The sequence below is a fragment of the Cricetulus griseus genome, chromosome 2 (genome assembly GCF_003668045.3).
Source record: "Cricetulus griseus strain 17A/GY chromosome 2, alternate assembly CriGri-PICRH-1.0, whole genome shotgun sequence".
Lineage (NCBI taxonomy): Eukaryota > Metazoa > Chordata > Mammalia > Rodentia > Cricetidae > Cricetulus > Cricetulus griseus.
In genome coordinates this window covers 100,425,069-100,446,524 of record NC_048595.1, presented here as the reverse complement: position 1 = coordinate 100,446,524, position 21,456 = coordinate 100,425,069, and the positions used below count along the sequence as shown (strand labels likewise).

At 38.9% G+C, this 21,456-nt stretch overlaps 1 protein-coding gene across 6 annotated transcripts in view; it reads left to right on the top strand.

The window, feature by feature from the left end:
• Unc13b (unc-13 homolog B) overlaps nucleotides 1-21,456 on the top strand; it is a 222,291-nt gene that overhangs the window by 32,125 nt on the left and 168,710 nt on the right. For all 6 annotated transcript variants that reach the window (XM_035439913.1, XM_035439915.1, XM_027403259.2 and 3 more), the window contains exons 2-5: nucleotides 9,068-9,097; nucleotides 12,471-12,570; nucleotides 18,861-18,978; nucleotides 19,987-20,110. In XM_035439913.1, coding sequence (XP_035295804.1) covers nucleotides 9,068-9,097; nucleotides 12,471-12,570; nucleotides 18,861-18,978; nucleotides 19,987-20,110 — 372 coding nt within the window. The remainder of the gene's footprint in view (nucleotides 1-9,067; nucleotides 9,098-12,470; nucleotides 12,571-18,860; nucleotides 18,979-19,986; nucleotides 20,111-21,456) is intronic.

The window sequence follows — 21,456 nt, the reverse complement described above, 5'->3', positions numbered from 1 at the left end:
CGCAACTTTAATCCCAACATTCAGGAGGTAGAGGCAAGAAGATTTCTATGAAATCAAGTCTACAGAGTTCCAGACCAACCAGGGCTACATAGTGAAATCTATTTTAACATTCTCCCAAAACAGACAAAAAAGAACCAAAATACCCTAAGACAAACAACAAAAATCTCATGCTGAAAGTAATATGGACCTGTTTTTACACATGAACAGCAAAAAGATTGTGATTTTTTTTGAAAAGAATATAGTATAGGTCTTAGAGTGTAGGTTGGCCTAAAACTCAAAGACTATCCTTAACTCTTGTTCTTACTGCCCCCACCTCCCAGATGCTGGAATTAAAGCATGTACTATCCCATATAAATCTAATATTAGGATTTATTAAAGCTAAAACTATATCAGTGGGGTGATGCATGCCTTTATTCCCAACTCTCAGGAGGCAGAGGAAGGTGGATCTCTGAATTCAAGGACAGCCTGGTCTACATAGTGAGTTCTAGGACAGCCAGAGCTATATAGTGAGACCCTATCTTGAAAAACAAACAAAAACAAAACAAAAGGCCAAAAACAAAACAAATAACAACAACAACAACAAACCCCTAAAACTGGATAGCCACACATTTGAGTGGTCATGATCTCATTGTGTGCCCCTGGCTGGCCTAGAACAAAGATAACAGCTTTCCTATATACCTACCTCTCCAGTGCTGAGATCAAAGGTGTGCATCACTGAGCCCAACAATTGTTTTTCAACTTTATGAGACAAAGTCTTACATAATTTAGGGCTTGACATTGTGGGCCTGCTATCCTATCCTCCCAAGTGGTGGGATTGCAGCATGCACACTGTTGGGTCCATTTCCCCCTTTTTCTGATCTCTCTCTTCTGTCTTCTGCCTTAAAAGCTGTAGTGTTAGTGGTTTTCAGGATGAATTATTAGACATAATAGTTAATCTTCCATACCTATTTATTAATTATAGTCAGATAATTTCCATTCCATTTAAAGCTATTTTAATTCCCTTCTTTTTGAAAAAGGCTCTTTCATTTTCAATTTTATGTGTATTGGTGTTCTGCTTGTATATGTGCACCATGTGTGTCCTTGGTGCCTGAGGAGGCCAGGAGAGGGTGGGGATCTCTTGGAACAGAGTTATAGATAGTTGTGAGCCATCAGGTGGGTGTGGGAACTGAATCCAGATCCTCTGCAATAGCAGCAAGTGATGGCATCTAATGAGCCATCTCTTTAGCCTCAGTTTTGAGAGAGGATCTTATTATGTAGTTCTGACTGACCTAATATTTTGAAGTCATTACATTATATGACCTCCAACTTGCATACATCCTCCTGTCTTTGCTTACCAGTGATAGGACTATAGGCATAGACCAGTACAACCAGCTAATTTTTAAAAATTCTAACTATATTTAAAATTTTGTTTGTTATTTTTTATTTGTGCTTATATTATTTATCTTAATTTTTTATCAGCTCTGAATATTTATCTTAATTTTTATAGGTATTGGTAGGGCAGTGACAATTATTTAAAATAGTTTAATTTTATTAAACTGCTTTTGTTTTTGTTGTTTTTTGAGATCTTTCTCTGTGTAGCCCTAGCTATTCTGGAACTCACTCTGTAGACCAGGCTAGCCTAGATCTCAAAGATCCACCTGCCTCTGCCTCCCCAGTGTTGGGATTAAAGGTGTGCGCCACTACTGTCTGGCTTTTATTAAACACTTTTAAAACTACATATTTATTTATTTATTTATTTATTTATTTATTTATTTATTTATTTATTTATTTATTTATTTGAGACAGGGTTTCTCTGTGTAGCTTTGTAGACCAGGCTGGCCTCGAACTCACAGAGATCCGCCTGCCTCTGCCTCCCAAGTGCTGGAATTAAAGACGTGCGCCACCACTGCCTGGGCATCTTTATTTGGTGTGTTGTATGTGCATGTGGATATTAGGAGATGGCTTTAGGGAGTTGGTTTTCTTTTTTACCATATGGGTCCTGGGAATCAAATTCAAGTCGTCAGACATGGAAACAAGCACCAAGCACATATTTACTTAGCTGTCTTGATAGTTCCAAACCTGTTTGGGTTTTATGAAAGAATCTCATGTAGCTAACTTTGAGCTCCTGTTCTTACTGCCTCTACTTTTCTTTCTCTCTCTCTCTCTCTCTCTCTCTCTCTCTCTCTCTCTCTCTCTTTCTTTCTTTCTTGTTTTTTGAGATAGGGTTTCTGTTACTTTTTAAATTTCATTTTACATTCAGCCAAAGTTCTACCTCCCACTCCTCCTCCCACCCCCCTCACTCACCCCCCCCATCCCACCATCATCCACTCCTTCCAACAGATAAGGGCTCCCATGGGAAATTGACAGTTTGGTACATTAAGGTGGGGCAGGACCAAGCCCCTCCCCTCTATGTAATCTGAGCATGGCATCCTCTCATAGGGAATAGGCTCTAACAAGCTAGCTCATGCACAAGGGATAGATCCTGGTCCAACTGCCAGGGACCCAACAGATAGCCTAAGCTTCACAACTGTCTCCTGCATATGGAGGGCCTAGTTCAGTCCCCTGGAGGCTCCACAGCTGTCTGTCTAGAGTTCGTGAGTTTCCACCAGTTTGGTTTAGATGTCTCTGTAGATTTCTCCATCATGATCTTGACCACCCTTGCTCATGTATTCCCTGCTCCCTCTCTTTGACTGGATTCCCAGAGTTTGGTCTGCACTTGGTTGTGGATCTCTGCATCTGGTTTCATCAATTACTGGAAAAAGGCTCTAGCTTCTTGGGAGTTGTGGATTGTAGTCTGGGTATCCTTTGTTTTATATCTAATATCCACGTATGAGTGAGTACATACTGTGTCTTTCTGAGTCTGAGTTACCTCACTAAGGATGTTTTTTCTAGTTCTATCCATTTGCCTGCAAATTTCATGTCATTTTTAAAAAAATAGCTGAGTAATACTCCATTGTGTAAATGACACATTCTTCATCCATTCTTCAGTTGTGGGGGATCTAGGTTGTTTCCAGGTTCTGGCTATAATGAATAATGCTGCTGCTATGAATATTGTTGAGCAAGTGTCCTTGTAGTATGATTGAGTATCCTTTGGGTATGCCCAAGAGTGATATTGCTGGGTCTTGCGGTAGATTGTTTCCCAATTTTCTGAGAAACTGCTATAGTGATTTCTAGAATGGCTGTACAAGTTTGCACTGCCACCAACAGTGGAAGAGTGTTCCCCTGACTCCACATCCTCTCCAACATAAGCTGTCTTCAGTATTTTTGATCTTAGCCATTCTGGCAGGTGTTAAGATAGTATCTCAGAGTAGTTTTATTTGCATTTTCCTGATGACTAAGGATGTTGAACAATTCCTTAAATGTCTTTATGCCATTTGAGTTTCTTCTGTTGAGAATTCTGTTTAGCTCTCTAACCCATTTAAAAAATGGATTATTTGGTATTTTGTTGTCTAGTTTCTTGAGTTTTTATATATATTTTGGAGGTCAGTCCTCTGTCAGTTGTGGGGCTAGTGAAGATCTTTTCCCATTCTGTAGGCTGTTATTTTGTCTTGTTGACTGTATCCTTTTCCTTACAGAAGCTTTTTAGTTTCAGGAGGTCCCATTTATTGATTGTTGCTATCAGTATCTGTGCTACCAGTGTTCTATTTAGGAAGTGGTCTCCTATGCCAATGTGTTCCAGGCTACTTCCCACCTTCTCTTCTATCAGGTTCAATGTAACTGGTTTTATGTTGAGGTCTAGATCCACTTGTACTGGAGTTTTGTGCAAGGTGATAGGGATCTATTTTCAGTCTTCTATATGTTGACATCCAGTTATGCCAGCACCATTTGTTAAAGATGTTTTCCTTTTTCCATTGTACTTTTTTGGTTTCTTTGCCAAAAATCAGTTGTTCATATGTGCATGGATTAATGTCACGGTCTTCAATTTGATCCCATTGATTCACATTTCTCTATAGTAGAGCTTGAGTTCACGGATGGTGATGCCCCAGGAAGTTCCTTTATTGTACACGATTGTTTTGGCTATTCTGTTTTGTTTTTGTTTTTTGTATATGAAGTTGAGTAATGTTTTTTCAAGGTCTGTGAAGAATTGTGTTGAGATTTTTTTTTTGTGTTGAGATTTTGTTGAGTATGTTTTTTTGTGTTTGTGTGTAATGTTCTATAGATGTCTGTTAAGTCCATTTGAGTCATAACATGTTAGTTTCCTTATTTCTCTGTTAAGCTTCTGTCTGGCAGACCTGTCCAGTGGTGAGTTGTTGAACCTGTAAATTGCTTTTTGTAAGATTGCCATTTTTATTATGTTGATCCTACCTTTCTAAGAGCATGGGAGATCTTTCCATTTTCTGATGTCTTCTTCAATTTCTTTCTTTAGAGACTCAAAGTTCTTGTCATACAGGTCTTTTACTTGTTTGGTTAGAGTTACCCCGAGATGTTTTATATTTGTGGCTATTGTAAAGAGTGATATTTCTCTGATTTCTTTCTCAGCCCATTTATCATTTGTGTATAGGGGGCTACTGATTTTTTTGAGTTAATCTTGTATCCTACCATATTACTGAAGGTGTTTATCAGCTGTAGGAGTTCCCAGTTAGAGTTTTTGGGGTCACTTATGTATACTATCATCATCATCTGTAAAAAGTGATAGTTTGGCTTCTTGCTTTCCAATTTGTATCCCTTTGACCTCCTTTTGTTGTCTTATTGCTTTAGCTAGAACTTTGAGTACAATATTGAATAGATATGGAGAGAGTTGACAGCCTTGTCTTGTTCCTGATTTTAGTGGGATTGCTTTGAGTTTCACTCCATTTAGTTTGATGTTGGCTGTTGGGTTACTGTATATTGCCTTTATTATGTTTAGGTGTGTTCCTTGAATCCCTATTCTCTGCAAGACCTTTATCATGAAGGGTTGTTGAATTTTATTGAAGACCTTTTCAGCATCTAGTGAGATGATCATTTGGTTTTTTTCTTTCAGTTTGTTTATATGGTGGATTACATTGATGGATCTTCATATATTGAACCATTCCTGCATCTCTGGGATGAATCCTACTTGGTCATGGTGGATGATTTTTCTGATATGTTCTTGGATTAGGTTTGTCAGTATTTTTATTTTATTTCATTTTATTTTTTTGAGACAGGGTTTCTCTGTGCAGCTTTGTAGACCAGGCTGGTCTTCAACTCACAGAGATCCACTTGCCTCTGCCTCCCAAGGGCTGGGATTAAAGACTGTGCCACCACCACCCAGCTTGGTTTGCCAGTATTTTATTGAGTATTTTTGCATCTATGTTCATGAGGGAATTGTACTGTAATTGTACTGTAATAAGAGAATCTGTAATTCTCTTTCTTAGTTGTGTCTTTGTGTGGTTTGGGTATCAGGGTAACTGTTGCCTTGTAAAAAGAGTTTGGCAATGTTCCTTCTGTTTCTATTGTGTGGAATAATTTGAGGAGTATTGGTATTAGCTCTTTGAACATCTGATAGAATTCTGCACTGAATTCATCTGGGCCTGGACTTTTTTGGGTTGGGAGATTATTGATAACTGTTTCTATTTCCTTAGGGGTTATAGGTGTATTTAAGTTGTTTATCTGTTCTTGATTTAATTTTGGTATGTGGTACTTACCTAGAAAATTGTCCATTTCCTTTGAGTTTTTCAATTTTGTGGAGTACAGGTTTTTGAAGTGTGACCTGGATTCTCTGGATTTCCTCAGTGTCTGTTGTTATGTCCCCCTTTTCGTTTCTGATTTTGTTAATTTGGATATTCTCTCTCTGTCTTTTGGTTAGTTTGGATAGAGGTTTGTCTATTTTGTTGAATTTCTCAAAGAACCAACTCTTTGTCTCATTGAGTCTCTGCATTGTTTTCTTTGTTTCTATTTTATTGATTTCAGCCCCCAATTTGACTATTTCTTGCTGTCTACTCCTTCTGGGTGAGTTTGCTTCTTTTTTGTTCTAGCGCTTTCTGTTTTGTTAATTCACTAGTGTGGGATTTTTCCAGCTTCTTTATGTAGGCATTTAGTGCTATGAACTTTCCTCTCAGCACTGCTTTCACTGTGTCCCATAAGTTTGGGTATGTTGTGCTGTCATTTTCATTAAATTTTAGGAAGTCTTTTATTTATTTCTTTATTTCTTCCTTGACCTAGTTGTGGTTCATTTGATTACTGTTCAATTTTCATGTGTTTGTGGGCTTTCTGAAATTAATGTTACTGTTGAATTCTAACTTTAAGCTGTGGTGATCTGATAGGGTACAGGGGTTTATTTCAATTTCTTTGTATCTGTTGAGGTTCGCTTTGTTACCAAATATGTGGTCTATTTTTGAGAAGGTTCTATGAGGTGCTTAAAAGAAAGTATGTTCTTTTGTGTTTGTGTGTAATGTCCTATAGATGTCTGTTAAGTCCATTTGAGTCATAACATGTTAGTTCCCTTATTTCTCTGTTAAGCTTCTGTCTGGCAGACCTGTCCAGTGGTGAGAGTGGGGTGTTGAAGTCTCCCATTATTAGTGTGTGGGGCTTGATTTGTGATTTAAGTTTTAGCAATGTTTCTTTTACAAATGCAGGAGCCGTTGTGTTTGGGGCATAGATGTTCAGAATTGAGATTTCCGCTTGATGGATTTTTCCTGCTGTGTATATGAAATGGCTGTCTTCATCTCTTTTGATTACTTTTAGTTTCAAGTCTATTTTGTTAGATATTAGGATAGCTACACTAGCTTGTTTCTTAGGTCCATTTGATTGGAAAGTCTTCCCAACTCTATACCTGAGGTAATAGCTGCCTTTGAAGTTGAGGTGTATTTCTTATATGCAGCAAAAGGATGGATTCTATTTTCATATCCAGTCTGTTAGCCTGTATCTTTTTATAGGCGAATTGAGTCCATTGATATTAAGGGATTTTAATGACTGAGGTTGCTAGTTCCTGTTATTGTTTTTGTTGTTGTTGGTATTATGTGTGTGTTTCCCTTCTTTGGGATTTGCTGGTGTGGGGTTATCTATTGCCTGTGTTTTTGTGGGTATAGCTAACTTCCTTGGGTTGGCCTTTTCCTTCTTGTACTTTCTGTAGGGTTGGATTTGTAGATAGGTATTGTGTAAATGTGGTTTTGTCTTGGAATATCTTGTCTGTGGTGATTGAAAGCTTTGCTGGGCTGGCATCCGTGATTTCTTAGTGTCTGCATAATGCCTGTCCAGGACCTTCTGATTTTCAGAGTTTCCATTGAGAGCTCAGGTGTAATTCTGATAGTCCTGCCTTTATATATGACTCTGCCTTTTTCCTTTGTAGCTCTTAATATTCTTTTTATTCTGTATGGTTGGTGTTTTGATTATTATGTGGCAAGGGGACTTTTTTTTGGTCTAGTATATTTGGTTTTCTGTAAGCTTCTTGTTCTTTCACAGGCATGTTCTTCTTTAGGTTGGGAAAGTTTTCTTATGTGATTTTGTTGAATATATTTTCTGTGTCTTTGAGTTGGACTTGTTCTATCCTTATTATTCATAGGTTCGGTCTTTTCATTTGTTCTGGATTTCCTGGATATTTTGTGTTAAGAATTTGTTGAATTTAGCCAGATGGTGGTGGCACACACCTTTAATCCCAGCACTCGGGAGGCGGTGGATCTCTGTGAGTTGGCCTGGTCAACAGAACGAGTTCCAGACAGGCTCCAAAGCTACAGAGAAACCCTGTCTTTTTTTTTGTTGTTGTTGTTTTGTTTTTTTTTTTTTTGTTTTTTTTTTTTTTTTTTGAGACAGGGTTTCTCTGTGCTTTAGAGGCTGTCCTGGAACTCGCTCTGGAGACCAGGCTGGTCTCGAATTCACAGAGATCCGCCTGCCTCTGCCTCCTGAGTGCTGGGATTAAAGGCGTGCACCACCAACGCCCAGCGAAACCCTGTCTTGAAATCCAAAATAAAAAATAATTTGTTGGATTTAACATTTTCTTTGACCGATGAATCTATTTCCTATATCGTATCTTCAGTGCCTGAGATTCTCTCTTCCATCTCTTGTATTCTGTTATTCTTGCATCTGCAATTCATGATAGTTTACCCAGATTTTCCATTTCCAGAATTTCCTTGGTTTGTGTTTTCTTTATTGCTTCTATTTCAGTTTTTAAGGGTTGAACTGTTTCCTTCACCTGTTTGATTGCTTTTCTTGGTTTTCTTTCAGGGATTTGTTGATTTCTTCTAATTTTTTATTTGTCTTTTCCTTCATTTCTTTAAGGGAATTTTTCATTTCTTCTTTAAGGGCCTCAATTATCTTCATTAAATTATTTTTAAGGTCATTTTCTCCTGTTTCGTCTTCATTGGGATATTCAGGTCTTGCTGTTGCAGATCCACTAGTTTCTGGTGGTACTGTTTTGCTCTTTATGTTGACTGTATTCTTGTACTGTTGTCTACCCTTCTCTTCCTCCAGTTTGTACAGGTGGAGCCTGTGCTTCAGGGTTCCCTCTTCCTCCAGTTGGTGCAGTTGGTGGCTGTGGTTCCTTCATTGCTTATTCCTCCAGGAGCAGGCAGGGAAGAGCCTCAGGTGATCACTCCTCTAGGTGCAGGCAGGTGTGGCTCTGGTGGTTGCTGATGCAGTGGGGTATCTCTTATAGTCGATGGTGCTGGATACTGGCTGGGACACAGGTGCTCTTTCCCAGAGGGTCTTCTTGACATAGTTTCTGGAAGCCACTGATGTCGATGCTTCCAGGCCACCGTGGCTGCCTCGGTACTCCCTCTGTGATGCTTCCTGGCTGGGGCTGCTGTTTTAAAAAAAACATATTTTAAAAGAAAGATGTATTTATTTTATGTGTATGAGTGCTCTATCAACTTTATGTCAGAAGAGGGTATCAGATCCTACTATAGATGGTGTGAGTCACCATTGGTTTCTGGGAATTGAACTCAGGACCTCTGGAAGAGCAGCCAGTGCTCTTAACTGCTGAGCCATCTTAAACTTTAGAAAGACATCTAACATAAAACTGATCCACTGCCATTTGGCTTTCTCTACCTTGTCAGGAGGCGGGAATGAAGAATTTTTTTCATTAGGTATGATATTAGGTTGAATACCTTTGAGAGGGTCTTTGATCAGATGTTCAGCTTCTTTTCCTAATAATTAGACTTAACTTCTTAATTTTTCCTCTTTTGTTTTCTTGCAGTAAAAAGGGCCAAATTCCAGGGTTCACCAGGTAAGTCTAGCCCTCCATTATTGTTACCTTTCATGCTTTCTGTGATTTAAAGCAATCTTTAAAAAATGGTGTGTGTGTGTGTGTGTGTGTGTGTGTGCGCGTGCGTGCGTGCGTGCGTGCGTGTGTGTGAGTGTATGTACACACAGAATCCCAATGAGTTCAGAAGACGGTGTCATATCCCATGGAACTGGAATTACAGGTGGTTATATACTACCATGTGGGCACTGGGAGTCAAACTTAGGTGCTCTGTAGGAGTAGTAAGTTCTCTTTACCCCTGAGCCATCACTCTGGCTCCCTTAGAACAATCTTAAAAAATAAAAACAATAACCATAGGCCTGCAGGATGGCTCAGTGATAAAGCACTTGCTATGCAAGTCATCTGATGAGCTGTATTCTGTCCCGCGCTATCGTCTCGCCAGCAAGAACGACACAGGACATTCGGATCCTTCTGCAGTAAAGCTTTAATGCATCTTGAGAGGAGAGCATAAGCTTACCAGAGCGGAGACCCCGAGCCAAGAATCCCGTCCCCTAATAAAGGCTGGCAGCCGCCGCCTGGGACGTGTCACCCTATGATTGGCTTCAGCTCCTCAGGCCATATGACGCCACGGAATAGGCAGAGATCAAGGAATGGAAGATTACCCAGCGCCTGCGCAATAATCTTATTTACATTCAGTGCCTGCAGGCGCCATCATTGTAATGGAGAATGCAGGGATGGCTCCCTACAGTATTCATCTTGGAAGATTCCATTCTCTACTTCTACCATGTAGTTTCCAGAGAAGTTGTTTAGGCCTCATATAAGGCACCTCTCCCTTCTGAGCCATCTCACTGGCCCCTCAAAAGCAATCTTAAAAAAGAATCATTAATTATAAGCTGGAAATGGTGGCACATTTCTTTAATCCTAGTACTTGGGAGGCTGGTGCAGCAGGATTGCATGTCCAGGTCAGCCTGCCCTATATAAAGAGACTCTGTCTCAGAAAACAAAAACAGCAACGATTTCATTTGGTTTACTACTTAAATAAATTCATTGATTTTATTCACTAAGCTAACTCATGAAGTTATTAATCCATGACTCTAAAACATTAACTTTGTTTACCTGTATTTTTATCTATTAAAAGTTTATCCTTGTCTCTCTTGCTGACCCAATTATACTTCTCTATAGCAATTATTTAGAAGCTTTTCCATATACCTTTCCAGATCTCTTTTATATGTATTCTTGTAAACATAAATGAATCACACATCTCTGTGTGAAGCATGCTTAATTGTCTCAGTGATGCATCATGAAAATCCTTTTGCATTTGTGTATATCAGGCATTTTCTTTTAAAGTGCTGTGTAGATTCTCTTGTAGATTTGTGCCCAAGGTCCCTATGGATAAATGTTTATGCTACTTTGCTGTCATAAACAATGAGTGTTATTGTGTATTTATGATTACCTAGTTTTGTAAATATATCTCTATGCTAGAGTCTAAAAATACAGTCACTGGGTCACAGCTATGTATTCTTTTTTTTTTTTTTAACACAGCCATGTATTCTTTATATACCAATAATGGCAGTATGTTGTGCATCAATACCAGCAACAGCTTTTCCAGGTTCTGCAGTCATTTGAACAAAATTGTAGAGCCATCCAGCACTCTCCATTTAAAAAAAAAAAAGTAAAAAAACAAAATCCCAGAAAAACAACACAGTTCTGTTACCCTTGTGGTACCTGGCACCATTTTTTTTTTTTTTAAATTAGCTTCTCAATCATCATCTGGAAGGAAACCATTCTGAGCAACATCATTAAAAACAGCTCTGATAAAGCATGGTCACTACTATGTATCATAAAGCAGGTCCACATATGAGTGAGTACATATCATGTTTGTCTTTTTGTGATTGGGTTACCTCGCTCAGAATGGTTTCTTCGAGTTCCATCCATTTTCCTGCAAATTTCAAGATTCCATTGTTTTTTTTTTTTTTTTGCTGAGTAGTACTCCATTGTGTAAATGTACCACATTTTCTGTATCCATTCTTCATTTGAGGGGCATCTAGGTTGCTTCCAGGTTCTGGCTATTACAAACAACGCTGCTATGAACATAGTTGAACACATGTCCTTGTTGTAAGAATGTGCATTCTTTGGGTATATGCCCAAGAGTGGAATTGCTGGATCTTGTGGTAGACTAATTCCCATTTTCCTGAGAAACTGTCATACTGATTTCCAAAGTGGTCTTACAAGTTTGCACTCCCACCAGCAATGGAGGAGTGTTCCTTTTTCTGGGCTGAAACATGAGCTCTTCCTGTCTAGTCTTGTCTGGCTAAAAACTCACATACTTTTTTAAAGGATACTTGGATAGTTTATCTTCTGATAGTGTGTTCCAGTACCCATTTTCTTACATTATATAGCATTAGGTAATTGTTAAGCAGTATTTGACAGTTTGATGAGTTGACATGATAGCTTTTTTTCTTTTATGAAATGATTGTCTTATACAAAAAGCAAACCCTCAGGCCACATGTGGTTGTACACACTGCATTCCTACTATGGAGTAGGCTGAGGCAGGAGAATCTTGAGTTCAAGGTCAGCATAGTGAATTTTAAGACAGCCTGGACTGCACAGTTGGTTTAGTACAAATATGCAGGTGCAGACTTCTGAAGTTTGAGTTTTAGGTTACTCCTTTGTTTTGTATTCAGTTTATCCTGTCAGAGGATTTCCTTTCCTGGACCTTTTCATAATGTATCTTTTCATGCAAACTATAGGTCGGTTCTTTCATGATAATTTCACTTTCAGTTTGTGTCACTTATCAAGGGCTCTGCAGCAGGTACCTGTTTCTGTATTTTATGATTACATATATTTTTGTTGTTGGTTTTTTTTTTTTTGAGAGAATATCATAGAGTCAGGCTGGCCTTGAACTTGCTGTGTAGCTGAGGCCATCTTAAACTGATTTACCTCTGCCTCTTGTTGGTCCTGGGATTATGGATGTTCATCACTGTATCTGCCCCCCAAATATATGTCTTAAAATTTGAAGTAGGTTGTATATTTGAAATTAGTGTAGAGTTTTATGAGTTTTCATAGTTCTGCAGTGCCTTGAATCGTACAACATATAGCTTCAGTTTTAATTTCACATTTAATATTTTAATTTGATATTACTTAATTCTGACTCTCTTTTTAAATTTTTTTTGTGTATGGATGTTTTGCCTGTATGTGTCTGTGTATCACGTGTGTGCCTGGTGCCCATGGAAGCAAGAAGAGGGTGTCAGATCCCTTGGAACCCTTCCCCTTGAAGAACAGATAATGTTCTTGAATATTGAGCTATCTCACCAGCCTCTGATATTACTTAAGAGTTTTGTGAAATTGGGTAGTATTCTGAATACTATTAACATCTCTGTTTTGTAATTTTTCAAAGATAAGTTTAATACATATGTGACCCTGAAAGTCCAGAACGTGAAGAGCACAACTGTAGCAGTTCGTGGTGATCAACCTTCCTGGGAGCAAGACTTCATGTTGTAAGCACTATGCCAAAGTGTGTGTCTGTGCATCTCATAAGTCGGTGATAGCAGATGAAGCAGTAGGAGTCTGTGTGCCAGTGATGTATTAATGTGCCAACAGTGCTATGTAAGTTTTTTTTAAAATCTGGAGAGTTACAGGAGCAAGTGAGGCTTGTGGTAGTAGGTAGTAGATAGTAGGCAAGGTACGCTGCAGTTTTTTCTCTCATTGATTTGTAGTTTATTCTTGCAGATGAATGATGAATGTGAGTAACTTAGTGAGTTGTGAATACTGCCTGCTCAGACTTTCTCACTGGTCAGAATTCAGATGCTGTACAGTATACTTAGCATAATGTCAAATGTAACTTCATCATTGGTTCTCAGAGTCTCTCTAAGGATGTGGTCATGTGTTTTCAAGACTGTGTATATACCTAAGTCATTCCTTTCTATTTTGGTTTTTCAAGACAGGTTTCTCTATATAGCAGCCCTGGCTGTCCTGGAACTTGCTTTGTGGACCAGGTTGGCCTCAAACTCACAGAGATCCACTGCCTCTGCCTCCTGAGTGCTGCAATTAAAGGCCTGCGCTACCACTTTGTGGCTCCCAAGTCATTTCTTTAGAGCCCAGTTTCTCAGACCTTTTCTACTCTTGACGTAATTTCCCCTGGAAAAATTTTTAATTGACTCTAGGTATATAGGTTTATAGATCAAACATTCATAATAATGAATAAATTTAACTTTTTAGGGCTGGGGATGTGCCTCAGTTGGTAAAGTACTTGCTTATCATGTTGGAGACCTTAGGTTCCATCCCCAGCATCCCATCTTCACCATAAAAGTATTTTCTTTTGGACTAGGGATGTCGCTCAGTGGTAAAATCCTAGGTACAATTTTCAGAACTGAAAAAAAAAACATTTTAAAGTAAAGTAAAATAAAAATTTACTTTTAAACAATTCTTTGTAGTTAAAGATGAAAGCAGGCTATATACAAATAAGATGGATGTGCCTGTTTACTTTTTATGAAACTCTTAAGAAATAGCAGTCCTCAAGACATGTTAGCATGATACTGTGCAAAGATAAAACTTTCATGTTTCTATGCAGAGGGATGACATAATTAACCATTATGATTCTATAAGAGAGAAAATCTTCCTATGTATAATATAATAAAAGAGTACAATCCATAGAAAACAGTAGTCTTGAATCTGAGGCAAGATGCTTTTGGCCCCATCCTTTAGCATTGTGTGGTACAGTGGTGTGGCCAGGAATGCAAAGCTGCGGTGAGAGCAAACGGTGCAGCACTGACCAGCACTGCTGAAAACACCTTGGATTCACTACACTGAACTTTTGATTTTGAGTTAGTGTTTGGGCATCATGTGTTTGGGAGCTTTTTACTGTTTCCATATTTTCTGTGACCTAGTTCAGTTATGTGGCTTTCATAAGGGTGGCAACCCAAGGTCTAAGCAGCTGTGCCTTTAGAAGATGAAGATTCTCTCCTTATAATTCTCTTGTTTTAATAAGCAAGATGATATGCCTTATGTATTTCCTCTGAGGGTGGTATTGACAGGAGTGCAATTTCTTGATTCCCTTTTTACATAAGTAATGTGCAGAGTCATTATTACGCCTTATACAAGCCTCTTCCCACAGTAGTTGTACCACAGTATAGTATGTCAATCGAGCCTACCTGTTCTTTCCTGACTTGAGTCCTATAATAATCCCTTCATTAGAACTCTTCCCACTGTGGTACAGGAGATCACTTCCTGAACATAACACCAATAGCACAGGCACTCAGAGCAACAATTAATAAATGGGACCTCCTGAAACTGAGAAACTTCTGTAAAGTAGAGGACACGGTCAACAAGACAAAATGGCTGCCTACAGAATGGAAAAGATCTTCACCAATCCCACATCTAACAGAGGGCTGATCTCCAAAATATACAAAGAACTCAAGAAACTAGACATCAGACTACCAAATAACCCAATTAAAAAATGGGGTAGATATCGAAACAGAATTCTCAACAGAACAATCTCAAATGGCAGAAAGACACTTAAGGAAATGCTCAACATCCTTAGTCATCAGGGAAATGCAAATCAAAATAACTCTGAGATTCCAGCTTACACTGATCAGATTGGCTAAGATCAAAAACACCAATGACAGCATATGGTGGAGAGGATGTGTGGAGTAAGGGGAACACTCCTTCATTGCTGGTGGGAGTGCAAACTTGTACAGACACTGTGGAAATCAGTATGGCAATCTCTCAGGAAATTAGGAATGAATCTACTTCAAGACCCAGCAATACCACTTTTGGGCATATACCCAAAGGAGGCACATTCACACAACAAGGGCATTTGTTCAACTATGTTCATAGCAGCATTATTCCTAATAGCCAGATCTTAGAAACAACCTAGATGCCCCTCAACTGAAGAATGGATAAAGAAAATGTGGTATATTTATACAATGGAGTACTACTCATCCTTAAGAAACAATGACATCCTAAAATTAGCAGGCAAATGGATAGAACTAGAAAAAAAACATCCTGAGTGAGGTAACCCAGATCCAGAAAGACAAATATAGTATGTACTCACTCATAAGTGAACACCAGGCATAAAGCAAAGTATAACCAGCCTATCATCCACAACCCCAGAGAAGCTAGAACCCTCTTCCAGAAACAGATGAAAGCAGATGCAGAAATCCACAACCAACTATTGGGATGAGCTCCTAGAGTCCAATCGAAGTAAGGGAGGAGTGATAATATGAACAAAGGAGTGAAGACCATGATGGGGAAACCCACAGAATCAGCTGACCCAAGCTAGTGAGAGATCAATGAATCACTACTGTCAACTGGTGAACTGGCATAGGACTGAACTATGATCCCTGAATACAAGTGACAGTGGTGTTTCTTGGGCAGTGCATGAGGCCACTGGCAGTGGGACCAAGATATAACCATAATACATAAACTGAATTTGAGGAGAGCATTCTATCTGGAGAGATACTTTCCTCAGCCTAGACATGGGGGGTGGGTACCTTGGTCCTGCCTCAGTGAAGTGATGGGACAGACTTAGTTGACATCCTAGGGGAGGCCTTAACCCTCTTTGAGGAGCAGATGGGAGGTGGGAAAAGGAGGAGAGAGTGTGAGGAGAGGAGGGAGGGGGAACTGGGATTGGAATGTAAAAAATTAAATAAATAAAAAAGAACACTTTCTACTGTGTGAAAAATTCTGATCTTCTGTGGTATTCCTCAGTATAGCTACCTATATTCCTATGTGTTTATTTTCCAATTGCCTAGAGCATTTCCTTTCAACCTTGCTGTGATTTGCATGAATTTTCATCTGTTTCCTGTATTGAGACCTTGTGTGAATTTTACTTTTTTTATTTTTACACATAGGTTTTATTAGCTATTTTCTTTCTTTTTCTCATTCCTTATTCCTTTTATTCTGTCCTTTGGTTGCTAGCAGCAGCTCCATTGTTCATCTGTCTCTCCCCCCCCCTTTTAAAGCCTCTTCCTCCTCAACATATTTTGTAACTCTAGCAGGTATAGATTTTTGTATTTATCACAATATTTTTATATTATTTTATTATTTGCAACAAAGGCTCATGTAGCTGAGGTTAGCCTCAAGTTTACTACATTGCTAAGCATGACCTTGAATTTCTAGTCTGAGGTTCCATGATTGGCTTCATGTGCAGATATGTGAGCATGTGTGTGTTTGTGTATTTTTGAGACATTGTAGCTTAGGAAGATCTGATACTCAATACAAGGAGAATGGCGGGCCTGGAGAGATGGCTCAGAGGTTAAGAGCACTGACTGCTCTTCCTGAGGACCCAAGTTCAATTCCCAGCACCCACATGGCAGCTCACATCTGTCCAGGGGATCTGATACCTTCACACCAATGCACTTAAAATAAAGTTAAATAAATTATTTTTTTTCCAGGTGGTGAAAAAAATGGCCCCCAGCTGGGCGTTGGTGGCACATGTCTTTAATCCCAGCACTTGGGAGGCAGAGGCAGGTGGATCTCTGTGAGTTTGAGACCAGCCTGGTCTACAAGAGCTAGTTCCAGGACAGCCTCCAAAGCCACAGAGAACCCCTGTCTCGAAAAAACAAAACAAAAAAAAAAAAAAAAAGAAAAAAAAGGAGAATGGCTTCTAAGTTGCAGAAACTCTTCTGCCTTAGTCACTAAGTGCTAGAATAATAACCATGCTTCAACATACCCAGCTCATGTTATTTATATTTAGTATTTCTTTATTCTTTTTTAAAAATATTATGTATACCATGTTCTGCCTGCGTGTATCCCTGGAGGCCAGCAGAGGGCACCAGATCTCATTCAAGGTGGTTGTGAGCCACCATATGGTTGCTGGGAATTGAACTCAGGACCTCTGGAAGAGCAGTCAGTGCTGTTAACCTCTGAGCCATCTCTCCTGCCCATATTTAGTATATCTGCATTTTATTTGCAGCACTAGATTGTTCACTTCTTATAATTATTCATTTTTATTATTATTTGAGGATCAAACCCAGAGCCTTATGGCATTCTAGGCAAGCACTCCAGCACTGAGCTGTATGCTCCGGCCCTCAGATTATTCACTGTTTAAAGAGGACATCTTCACTTACTGGTGTGAGTGTTCCTGGTTCAGAATCTTGTATATACATGTGCGTGTATACCCTTGATTGTGTTAGCTAACAACGAAAAGAAATTTCCTCTGGGCTCTGGGGATAAGTGTAGAGTTCTGACTTGTTGGTTTTGTGTTCTGAGCAAACATACATGAGAGGAAAGGCTCCTCATAAAAGAGAAATCTGTGAAGAACAAGATTTTCTTCTTTATATGCCCATGTTAAGCTGTTAAAGACTTTGAGCTATTTCTTTTATCTGGTAGCTTGAAGTGCAATTTATGAGTTGCATTAAGACCATTATTTATGCATCCCCAAGAAATGTTTCCTTTTTAGATACAAATGAAAGACACTTCACATAGACTCACAGACGTTGCATGTACTTTATTAGGGTGAACAGATGTTTCTCATCTTTCTTGCCTTTCTCTTCTAATCACCCTGTGTTTCAACAAAAGCTTTTTCAAGAATGTTCTTAACACTAACATATATATTTTTGTTCTGCGCTAACAGTATGGTTGTCCTTATGATAGCCCCTACAAGTCAGTGTTCCACTGTATGTGACATTGCCTTGATTTACACTTTTTCATTGCTGGAGATGGACCTGAGGCCTCACACATTAGACAAGTAATCTATTATTGACCAGCCCCCCACCCCCTTCAAATTCATGTGTTCTCAGGACCCCTTTCTTCTTCCTGGATGCTGTTTCATAAATCTTGTAAAGAAGGCTTTTCTTCCTGAAAGTTCTCTGTATGAATTCCATAGACTTAAGTTAGGACACTGGTAATCCTAACAAAACATTTAAGGTTGCTGCACAGAGGTAGAGACACAGGCCGACCTGAAAGTAATGCCCGAATCACTTGACTTCATGTTTATGTGCTGCTGTCTTGGTCTGACCATGATTGTATCTCCAAAGGGCAGAGGATATGGAAAGGTCCTTCTCTTCCTCTTCCTTGAGTAACTTCTTTTTTTGTTTTTCTTTTGTTTTGAGACAGGATTTCTCTGTGTGTAGCCTTGGCTGCCCTAGAATTCTGTAGACCAGTAATCTATCCTCAAATTCACAGAGATATTTCTGCCTCTGCCTCCTGAGTGCTGGAATTAAAGGCGTGTGCCACCTCCGCCCAGCCCCTTCTTTCTTTCTCATATCCTTCCCTTCTTTCCTTTTCTACTTTTGTTGAGGTATAATAAGTATATAAAACTAGACTTATTACATATATAGCCTGGGGAGACTGAACATACATACATACATACATACATACATACATACATACATAATTTGATTAAGTTCATGATAACTTTTTGTTAACAGTAGGCACTGCAGGTCTCTAGAACTTAACTTGAATCATGTATTTTTGGAAACCCTGTCTTAAACAATAGCAATAAAATATAAAAACAAATTCATTTTCTCCTTTCCTCTGTTACCCCTCTTTATACCCTCCCCTCCTCCGTCCCTTCTAGAGTCTAACCTGTAGTCCTCTGGTCTCAGCCTCCTAAATTCTGGAATTACGGGCATATACTATCATGTCCAGCCATGACAGCATTATTCTGTGAATACCTGTTACAGTTTTCTAGGAATGGAAAGTGTGCTTGCAGCATTCAGGAATACTTAGATTTTCCCTATAATAGGTAGTAGTAAAAAGTGTTCAAGGATAGCAAAACAAGGAATAATAGTATTTTCTTTCATGTTATCTGGCTCTCCTCAAAGGGCTTTCTTTTTTCTATTAGTGAGATCAGCCGTCTGGACCTGGGCCTAAGCGTGGAGGTGTGGAACAAAGGACTGATATGGGACACGATGGTGGGAACTGTGTGGATTGCACTGAAGACTATTCGTCAGTCAGATGAGGTAGTATTGCCTGTTTGGAAGTATGGCTGCAGCCTTTGCTTTCCTTCAATTTAGATCCACTTGAGCTGATATTTATCCATGCTTATGTGTTCCTTTTCTAATTAGAGGACATGTGCCCTCCCCATTTCTAACCTCACCCAGAGGGTTAGGGAATTGCTTTTAAGCTGCTCTTTACTATGCCTTGTGATCTTGGAGATGCCTGAGCACCTCTGAATCCTATCAGATAGATAGTCTTGTCTAAGTAATGTGTGTGTGGTCTCAAATCCTCATCGTAGACATGGTCCTGGGAAGAATGTCATTAAACCTCCTTAGCCAACTGGCTAGATACTGTTTTGGGTTTTCTTGCTGTAAACTACTCCCTAGGCAACTGGTTTCTGACTTCTGTGTGCAATACTATTGGAATGTAAGGAATTACCAGGTGTTTTTATTGTCTATATTTTCAGGTCAAACTCTGAGTCCACTTTCCCAGATTTGACTTAGATATCACTTTAAGTACAAACTGTATAGAGTCTGTACTTACACAGAAGCTACTCTATTCTGTTGCCTGTTGGCTGGACTATGCACTACAAACTTCACTGGAAGTGGCAAGTTGAAGGCATTGACTTCATTGTCTATATTTCCTTGAGTTCTGACTAAGTCTCTATTCATCTAGGTGGAAGAACAGCTCATTTTCATAACAGCTCTATTCAGCTCTATTTACCTGGTGACACAGTCGTTAAGAATCATGAGACTGAGTATTGGTTCATATGGATGCTTACTATGGAAAGTCTGTCCTCACCAGGACTTATAGCTGAACACAGTGAAAGCTGGTCCCAGAGTCCCTATCTAAGCAAAGGGGAGAACAGAAACACAGAACAGGTGGTGATAATGGTTTTTTCCTGCATTATTAGGATATGAGCAGTCCTCTGAAGCTCTTGAAGAAGGAAATTCAGAGGACAACACCTGGCTTTTGAACCACAAAGGGAGCCAAGAAAGTTTAAATTTTAATCTTAGATCTTTGTTTCCTAGGAAGGACCTGGGGAGTGGTATACACTGGAGGCAGAGACATTAATGAAAGATGATGAGATCTGTGGAACTAAAAACCCAACTCCTCATAAAATTTTGCTTGATACAAGATTTGAATTACCTTTTGGTGAGTCTGTTTAGATGAGATTTTAAAAATGATTTAATCCTTTTTACAATATGTTTGGGATTGTCTGATAGTTGTTTTGTCAATGTCTGTTTTATCTTCTTAGCCATTTTCTCTGGAGGCATACATATTCTTCCACTCTTTGCCCTGTGACACTTAACCCAAGATGAAGTATGTTGGTCTTTATTAAAGACTGCACATTATCTGGCCTTGGTGCTTCATGTCTACAATCCCCGTGCTCTGTAAGTGGAGTCAGGAGGATCCTCAGAAATATAAGGCCAGCGGGGCTAGAGAGATGGCTCAGCCAGAGGTTCTGAGTTCAATTCTCAGTAACCACATGGTAGCTCACAACCACCTATAGTGGGATCTGATGCCTTCTTCCTGTCATAAAGGTGTACATGTTGATAGGGAACCATATATATATATATATATATATATATATATATATGGTTTACATATATATATATATTTACCATTTACATATATATATATGTATGTACCATTTACATATATATATATATGTAAAATAAAACTTAGAAAAAAAAGAAATACAAGGCCAACCTAGTCTATACATCAAGCTCTAAATAGGGACACACAGTGAGATCCTACCACAAAACAAGAAAACACTAAACATAACAAGGCAGTGGTGGCACAAGCCTTTAATCCCAGCGGAGGCAGGCAGATCTTTGAGTTCAAAGCCAGCCTGATCTGTGAGTTCTGGAACAGCCAAATGTACACAGTGAAACTCTGTCTTGAAAAACAAAAACAAAACAATAAAAAAAGAAATACTAAAAAAGTATACTCTTAAATTTGTTATAGTTTTCTGTCACTGTTAACCAAATGACATGAACATTTTAATTTTTAGATTTATTCTTTTAAAAAATATTATCTTGAAGTGAATATACACTCTGATTTATTTACTTGAGATTAAAGAGCACTGAACACAAAATGTACTTAATTAATTTTTTAGTTTTGCATTTAACAAAGAAGATTTATTTATTATGTATATAGTATTCTGCCTGCACGAATGCCTACACACCAGAAGAGGGCACCAGATCTCATAGATGGTTGTGAGCCATCATGTGGTTGCTAGAAATTGAACCTCTGAAAGAGCAGCCAGTGCTCTTAACCTCTGAGCCATCTCTCCAGCCCTTACTCTATGTTCCCAGCTGGCTTCAAACTCACTGTGATCTTCCTATCTCAGTGTTCTGGCCCTTCCCTATCGCTTGTTTGCCACTGAGCTAAGAACCATCTTGGTTCCATTGTGTATATATAAGTAATTTTGTTTATTTTTCATCTGTTTATGGACATGGGTTACTTTAAGTCTTGGCCAGTATGAATATACACAC